The sequence below is a fragment of the Maylandia zebra genome, linkage group LG2, assembly GCF_041146795.1.
Source record: "Maylandia zebra isolate NMK-2024a linkage group LG2, Mzebra_GT3a, whole genome shotgun sequence".
NCBI classification, from domain to species: Eukaryota; Metazoa; Chordata; class Actinopteri; order Cichliformes; family Cichlidae; genus Maylandia; species Maylandia zebra.
The window spans coordinates 31,959,145-31,968,225 of NC_135168.1; the positions used below are offsets into that span (position 1 = coordinate 31,959,145).

The 9,081-nt window shown below is 38.0% G+C and overlaps 1 protein-coding gene across 1 annotated transcript; it reads left to right on the forward strand.

The window, feature by feature from the left end:
* Positions 1-7,341: 7,341 nt before the first annotated feature.
* si:ch211-39i2.2 (DNA damage-inducible transcript 4-like protein-like) lies at positions 7,342-8,940 on the forward strand. The gene is made up of 2 exons (XM_004563200.6): positions 7,342-7,612; positions 8,157-8,940. Exons 1-2 carry the CDS (start codon positions 7,444-7,446, stop codon positions 8,597-8,599), a joined length of 612 nt encoding a protein of 203 aa, XP_004563257.1. The 5' UTR covers positions 7,342-7,443; the 3' UTR covers positions 8,600-8,940.
* The last annotated feature ends 141 nt before the right edge of the window (positions 8,941-9,081 follow it).

Here is a 9,081-nt window from a genome sequence, read left to right on the forward strand (position 1 = left end):
AACATTACTTTATTTACTGTATCTTTTGAAAAAATATACCACTATTTATACAGCAAAAGACTTAAGAATATTTAACAGGAGCAGGTTTCATTTTTCACTGGTTTTATTATCACACTGTTCACCAAACGCAGCAAACCTTCACCATCTTATCCAGGAGGGTCACCTCTTCACCCTCACATGGAAGAAGTAATCTGATTGGCATGGTGGTATGTTTGCAGCAGGTCCCTTGTGTAGCGCTGGAACCCAGTCACGATGTTTCATCCATTTCATTGGCTGGTTTGCTGCAATAATGCCAAATAATTAGCAACTCTATAAATAGAAGGTAGTTCTGCAAAATCACTCAGTAGGATGTTTGTTCTAATTTGCTATGAGCTCAGAGCGCATCGAAAATAAAACTAATAGGCTATAAAGAGTGATGTGAACATATTTAGAACTTACCGGAATGAAAATGTCTGGAGCACCAACAGATATTTGGAGATGGAAGAGAACTGATATCAGCTCGTCTCACAGCTGCTCTCCAGGCTAGACGCCTTCCTTTGCTAACATCGATACACGAGCTGCCTCATGTCGCTTCCAGGTTGGGAAAGAATGAAAAGACAAACCCTTTTCAAGCTTATTCTCTTGCCGGTCGTGCGATCGAACATTGCAGCCGACCATACAGCAAGAACGAACCATGGCTATGCTTTCGCTCCTTTTTCACTTAGACCCCCAAAATGGCGGTTCGGGCCAAAATCCTTTCCACGCCCACCCCCGTGACATCACGCTCCAAAGCCCTGGGCTGGGAGGTCAGTTCCTTAATCTTAATTATGCAATTTTATTCTTGTACCTTTATTTTAAATGAAATTATTAAATCACAAATTACTTTAGTAATGTTTAACGAAATAAAAAAAATATTAAATGGATTTCCTAATGCATATTTTATTGCACAATTCATTACTGAAGCACAAAATCCTTTATTTCGATGCTCGTGGCTCTTCGGGTCCTCCATGAGGCTCAACCTCCGTCACTGTGTGCTAACTCTGCAAAATGATCATTTCGTATATTCCCATACGAATATACGTATAGGATATTCATATATTATTTAAAATAACGGATTCAATTTATAGCTTGTTGGAGTTATATAGATTCTTTTTTCTTTTTTTTACATTTTATTTTGAAAGTACTTTTTGTGCATCCACATTATAGAATAATTCAAATTCTCCAAGAATCGGCAGCAGCCTGTTGCGGGGCTATCACACAGAGACAGATAACCAATCACACTCAGGGGCTAATTTGGACTCACCAGTCAAAGTGTCGTCTGTGGACTGTGGGAGGAGAGAGGGAGAACGTGCAAACTCGCACACAAGTCTGGCTGTGGAGCGACAGCGCTAACCTCCACCACCCAATGCAAAGACAAATGGTGATTAAATGATCATTCAAAATAAACCAGTCTGGCATGATTCATTTGTTCCAGCTGTTAAAACTGTTAATTAAAATGTATAATTAATAATAATTTGAAACATGTTGACATAATTAAAACAACTAGCGTGTTCTCAAATGTCAGGCTAGCACAGCCGTAAACATGAGACTTTTATTGTGAAGTTAAAAATTAACATTGTAAAAAGGATATTTCAGCATACAAAGGATCCAAAGGTGTTCTTTAAAGCAGTAGGAAAAGGTCAGCAGCTCTCCCTTAAATATGGCTAAAAACAGCCAAATTCAGCTCATCGGTGGGCTGCTACGCCTTCCATGAACGATCTGTAAAACTAGGAAAACGTTGATTTATCATCAAAATCTTTCTTTCATTTAGAAAATTATATCTGTGCTCTCACAACCAAACACAAAGGTTAATGTAGGTGTCCGAGTAAAAGTTCAAAGTGAATAGTAGTTGGAAAAGTCAGGTGGAGCATCAAAAAGAACTAGAATCATCTATCAGCCTTCTTAATTTATTTCAAAGATGCTAGTTTATGGAATAAATCCCTGCAGTTTTTTAAGCTGAAATTTTAATTACATTCACTCATTTACACTAAAACATGCTTGTGCAACCTGTTCATGTCTATGTACTAAACTCAATATTTAATCAATACAGCTTTAGAAGATTTTTGTTAGGTGATATTCTGGAATAACTATCATAAATGGACACTGATAGTTAATCAACTGTGAATCAACACAGTAAACAATGAATGTAACAATAATGAATGTACTATTTCATAAATGGTTTTTAATAAAGGTTTAAAAAGGTTTTTGTAAAGGTGCAAATGATGTCTGTAAAATGATAAATCTGTAAACTTTATTTGGATTGCTATTATAAAGTTATTACGGTTTAACCGATGTTTATAATTCCAGTTAACATGCGTGCAGTACGATTGTGGACAATGTTGCTGGAAGTCACAAGACTGAAACTGCAGCTTTTCTTCTTTTTTATTTTATTGTTTAGTTTAGTTTTCCCGTCAGCTTTCCTTCTGCCTTTGCTGTCGGTTTAGCTTTGTTAACGCAGGAAAGTTATTATTGTGAAGTAAAATTAGAGTTAAGTCAAATTTGGGATTGTGATGATCAAACCCATGGCCACACTCTAAAAGTCCGTAACCCCTATGTATTTTTTTTTTATCTGAACACAATAACACACTTTAGTTTCCAATAAGTTTATTGATTGGTTTGGATACATTTGTTCTATTTTTAAGCGCACACATTTACTTTACTTATGTATTCATACCAGTTCATTATTTTGTTTGATCTTTGACTAACCGTTGCTTCTTCTGACTAACCTGCCATGGTGCCTGGGAGTTGGTGTTTTTGTACTTTATGATTATGTTTTGTTTAGTTACCCCTCGTGTGTCATAGTGGTCTGATCAGCCATTATCTATACCCTTGTGAGGCATTTCCTGTTTAGGTCAGTTATGTTTGTCTGGGCATTCATTTGCTCAGTTCTTTGCCTGAGTTTAGTTTTGTTTCTTTGACCTCTTGAGCTCAACATTTATTACTTTTGTAAATGTAATTTTGGGGTTAAATAAATGGAAACCCTATTTTTCTAATAATTTCTGTGACTCCTGCTTTTTTCAACTCGCTCCATCACAGGGTTGCATTATACTTGTAATATGTGTATCACATGACCAAAAGGACTACTGGGGAACTCTGAATACTTTAAAGTCTTGAGAATGAAGACTGGCTCATGGATCAGTGATGAAGCCTCGATTACAAGCACAGCATTTGAATGCTGTGCAAAAACACTATAAAAGCTGCCACATTTGTAGATATTATTATTATTATGTTCATAATCAGCACAGGTAGGTCCACTGGTATTTGGAAATTAACAAAGTCTTTATAATTGTGCCTCGGTACACCACCATCAAAGTTGGCACTTCAAGTGCCAACTTTCAGCTTCGATTTAAGAGGGTTTACAAAAAGTTCCACACATCTTTATTCACAGTCCAGCATTTTGATGGTGGTGTACCGAGGCGTGTGAGGCGAGGGGTTTAATAACAGCTGTGCCACGAGCTGAAATATTTTCACACGAAGTCAATTCACTAATATTAACTTTTAACTTCACATTTAGTAAACAGCCTGCTCTGTGTGTTTGCTTTGCCACAATGCGCTCATTCCTATCTATCCATCAGTGTGTCAGCTGATGTTAGCTGTGTGGGATGTTGTGTTGTTTTGCTCCTCTCAGGAAAACAGGTTGGACTTGCCTCATGCGTCTGTTTTAATCGAACAAAGAATTATAATCATTAAATATTAGCATACACAGTTACATTCAGTTACACTGCTGAATGAAACAACTTGTTAAAAGTATCTTCAGCTAAAAGTGATTTCTTTTCTCCAAAGCAGAAGCGTCTTCATATGAAGTGGTGTACATCGTATGAACTTCCATAAAACACACATTTTGTCTTGTTTTTAACTCCAGCTAAATATTACAAAATCAGCTAATAACATCATAATTCACTAGTTCCTATTATGTTGAATGCTTATCATCTTCAACACTGAATTCAAGTCTTTTTTCATATAATAACATCTGAATTATGTTTCCCTTAAACATGTATTTTCAGTGTTATGAGCATTAGGCCTTAATGTGGAGATTAATTCACATGAGAGCAACCAAAGACGACTGCTTTCCTTTGCAGATTTTTTCATCTGAAGGCCAAAAGGAAAAAAAAATTCCACTTTGTTACTTTTATGGGTTGTGGAACAATAACTTGTGTTTGCCTGTCGAGTCCACTTGATGCACGGTTTCATCTCCATTTTCTGCTCTTTTATCGATCTAAATATTACAAACCCCACAACTGTTCTGTGTTCATAATGCAGCACAATTGGATCAGATCCCCGTGGCTGTCGACTGATCTGATGCAACCTCGCGGAGCAGTTTCACCGGCTGCGCTCTCGGTCATGAGGTGTTTGTGAGTGCATGTGAAATGCAGATAAACAGGCTTGGTGCCAGACATCTTGTGACCGCTTCTTTTGTTTATACAGTCATTGAACACATCTTCCTCCTCTTCCCTCTTCTTTACTAAATACCATGACTTTACATGAACTCTTTTGAATTTTATACTTTTCCAGTTTTTCTCTTTTCCCTCATTTATATGTAGCCTTCTTTCCCCACTGCTGATAATAAATATGCCACAGACAGTGATCGTTTTAGAGGTCACACATTTAATCCAGAAGTTAATAAGTTAAAAAGTGCAGCAGGTAAAACATTTAAGAACCATGGCAGCAATAATAAAAGTATAATAAATAAACAAATAAGAAAAGAATAAGAAAAGTCACATTTACATTTACGTAGCAACACTTCCTTAGCACTAAATGAAAGGTGCTCTGTTTGCACATGATTTTTCCTCTGCTCACATTTCTGAATGCTCACAGGACGTTTTATAATTACAGCAGTGAGTCAGTAAGTGTTGTTCACTTTGAGAAGGATATGTTATATGAATCATTTAGTGTCACATGTACTCACACCTTGCAGCTTTTCTTAATATCTTAATAAAAGAACCAAAGGTAACACTTCATAATAGAGTTCACTAATAAACTTTATTTTAAGTTTAATGAATTACATATTGTATTATTGTTATGCTTTACATTAAGGTCCATACATTTATAGACAGTGATCCAAATCTTGTCTTTGTGCTTCTCTGCACCACCACAGTGGACTTAGCTTTCATTCAAGGAAAACAAAAGTTGGACTTTTTGGGAATTTTGAACATTTTCCTGCATTTTCAGAAGCTAAACAGTAGGGGCACTGGAAATGCCTGAAACTGAAGAGGGTGATCACAGAATTATTTCTCTGGCTATTAAAAGCAACAACCAGCCAAGTCCTGACAACACTCTGGAGGACACTGTCATCAAGAGATGCCTTGGTGAATGTAAGTGCAGAGGGTTTAAAACAGGTGCAAATCACCGGTTGCATGAGGCCATATCAGACTTGCGTATCAAAAATAATCTATGCATTTAAAATTGTGTTAGTTTGACAACTTAATCTCAGTCTCTGTTATTAAACCCCTCGCCTCACACACTACATGTGTGAAGTTTACTTTGGAAGTGACAAAACACAGAAAGCTTATTCTGAATAGTTGTGTAATTAAAACACACACACACACCACACTGGATGTCTTAAACAGTGAGTGTTGGTTTTACAGCACTGTCACTATACATTGCATTTCCTTGTCACCTCACAGTGTAGTTCCCCTGCATTTCCACAGAAAGACGCTTCCTTCTTAGTGGCGAGCCTCTGACTTGACGACAGCAGCTAGTCTGAACGTGACTGGCTGCCAGCTGTGACGTTTCACAGCAGGGAGATTTCCCAAGACCATGACTCAGGTGTGAGTCTTTAACCTGTAACCTACTGTTATCTGCTCTCACGTAACCTAAGTAGGTTGGACTTAAAGCAAGGAGCTATTTGGTGTCATGGAAACACTGTCCTTTGATTGGAGGATAAAGCTCCTTTCCCTCGCCAGATGAATGTGAATTTAAATGACTGGTGTGTATTAGACAGTCATTTGTGAGCAATGCATGATTTATGACGCCATCGTGTCTGGACTTGAAAACAACACTGTGGGATTCAGAGGAATCTTGTGTGCAGTTATAAGAGTTAGATGGATTGCTTAAACCTTTGGATCTGCAGCAGGCCACTTTTAGATAAATTCATGAGAACAATCCAAACCCAGAAGCCCAGATGTGTTAAATATGTATCTGACAAAAAAGGTAATTTTACTGCATATGAATAATAAACTACCACAAACCTATTAGCCCAATGGAAGATTTCTGTGTGAAAGCTGATGTGGTATTCAACTTGACACCACAAACACCCACGTCACAGGCTAGTATATTTCCATGGCAGCCTGTATGCCATGTTCATTTATTAGTATTTTTTTTAGTACTAGTAGTTTTTTAAATCAGGTATTTAGAGCCTTCATTTACAGACACATGCTAATACAAATATTCTACTACAAATAAAGGTCCTGGAGCATGACTGAAGAAAAGTGAACTTTGTGTGTTTTCTACATTATATGACTTAAAATTTTTATAGATAATAAATGTTACTTCCCATATGGTTTTCTGGAAAAATAGGGAAATATAAATTATGTGGAAAATCCAAATATTCTCTGTTTTGATCTTGAGTTTTCAAAAATCATGTATCAACTGACTGTAAACCTTATTCAGCTTATTTACTATAATGAATGGTTGCCTGCCCACTATTTTTTTTTTTTGATTATTTGCTACTTGAAAAAATATAAATTTACAAACCTTTCTCCAGGAAATCTAAAATTTTTGTATATTACAGGGTTATAAAAATAAATGTTAGAAAATGTCATAAAATGTTTTAAGAAAATACTCTTAAAATGTGTGGGAATGGAGTTAGAAAATGAACACAAATACATCAAAAATGGAATGTTTTTCATGAGGTAAACTGAAAGGAAAATTTAAAATGGAAAAACAAAGGTAAAAACAGGTAGTAAAAACACAATGTTAATTTAAGTCATTTTACTAATTTTGTCCATTATTTGATATATTTTGGTGCTTTTAATGTCATAATTGTTTTAATGTGTCATTTATCTTTTTTAAAATCTATTTAGTCTTTTATTAATATTATTTTGTAGGCTGAACCTTTCATAAATATATATAGTTAAAAACAACAGACGTGTACAAGGCACAAAATATTACAAGGTAGGACGATACATAAGTAAATATCTCCATTAAAAAAAAAAGAATAATAAAACTAAATATTACACATAACTACTGAGCTTTTACACCAACTTTCTGCAATCTCCTCGTGCGTTGCGTGATCCGGAAATTTCTGGCTCAATCCACCAAGCCCCGCCCACACGTGCGATTGCTCAGCTGACGCAACTGACAGCTCGGGTATAAGACCTCCGCGCTCACAGACAGCAGCCGCTCAGCTCAACCAACTCGATACATGGAGAAGACACAGACCAAACGCTCGGAGGAGATACCGGTGCTTCACAAACAGGAATCAGGATGGTCTATAGCTCGGCTCTGGTCTTTGGACACCTCTTGTCGGAGGAAGAAAACGTCGTAGAGATGATAGGAAAGTGCTTTTGTCCGCTAAAGACAACAGGACAAAAGATGAGTTCATCCCGGCGGGGAAGCGTCGAGAGCTACGAAGAAAGCGAGAGCATTTCATCCTGTAAGTTGTTCATAAAGTTAGTGTTTTGTTTTTTTTATATACTTTTATCCAGTGTTTTTAAAAAAAGGCGAAGGTTCTTCCTTAAGGGCTCCTAGTCTAAGGACTCCTCTCTCTCTGGCTGGCAGAGCCTTCAAACACAGCTAATGCTATTTAATAAATATCAATGGTCCAAAGTAAACCATGGAACCGGTTGGAAGTAACTAAACCTTCGCGCTAGAACAATGGGGCATTGAACTGGCAGTGCTCGTTCACAGGACACTCGTCTGATGCAAGGCCTTCAGCTTTTGGATCAGCTGATCACTTGCTGAGCTTTTCAGAGCGCTTCCTTGTTCGCTGCTGATGCAAAGCCTTTATTCTGGTGACGTACTATATTAATTGCAGCTTTCACGTGATTTAAAATCTGTCTAAAGTGAATTGATTCAAGGGTCTGACACTCAACGTTGCTAGTGTAGAGAAAAGAGGGACCCTTTGACGTGGATATTAAACTCTAATGAGATGGTGTGACTTGTTTCTCATTCTGACGCTGCTTTGTCTCTTTATTCAGTTGCTGACCTGGACGCCGGTCTGGAGCACGAACAGCGGCTTTTCCAGCAGGTTGTGACTCAGCAGATGGAGCGTCGCCTCACTGAGGCCAAGGCTTCCATCCTCAACTGCCAGGTGCTCCTGCTGCCTCGCCACATGACCACCAGGATTAGTCAGGATGTGGTGCGTGCCTCTGCTGATGAGCCCTGTGGGCTCCGGGGGGCCTCCATCAAGCTCTACATCGATGGCAAAGACGGCCTGAAGTACATCGGGAGCATCTTCCCCGATTCCAGCGTCACACCGACTTTCGAGCTATCTGTGGTCTTCAAAGCAGAAAGTGACGGCTGGCCGTCATTCAAGAACATCTTCGATGGCAACAAAGTTTTGAAGCTGAGACCAGAGTACCGGCTGGTCAAGAGGAAGCTCTACTCCTCTGCCAGTCCTGTTGTTCACGACTTCAACTAGGGGTGAAGATGAGACGCTAAACCATTACCCGTGTGTGGTTTTAACCATCAGCTACATGTAGTCTGCCATGCACTGGAACCTGATTGCCTTCCTGTAGTTTTTAAAGTGAGTTATTTATTTTTCTGTATGAAAGTCTGACAGGAGGCCCACTATTTTTCTTCTTTTTTATATTTATTTTTCGCTTTCCTCTATTCTGTAGTTGGTGACAGTATTTTTGCACCAGTATTTGAATGTAAAGATGTGTACACTGGAAGTGTGTCAGTACAGGATTGGGCAGGCCTCATTCCTGAAAGATGCCTCTTAATATACAGAATGCAAAATAAACTTTTTGCACAACTTCAGTGCTGTGTTTGCATGTTTCTTTTGAACACTGGGATCACACAGACCCTGTGATACCATCATAATTACAGACCCATTTACAGGTAATAGAAACTGTAAATAATCCCGTTCCTGATTACAATAAGCCTGAGGGCACAAAATGC

Coding starts and splice junctions, on each gene's coding strand:
- si:ch211-39i2.2 (XM_004563200.6), top strand. CDS start 7,444: ATGGTCTATAGCTCGGCTCTGGTCTTTGGACACCTCTTGTCGGAGGAA. Junction 7,613..8,156: donor AAGCGAGAGCATTTCATCCT/GTAAGTTGTTCA, acceptor CTCTTTATTCAG/TTGCTGACCTGGACGCCGGT.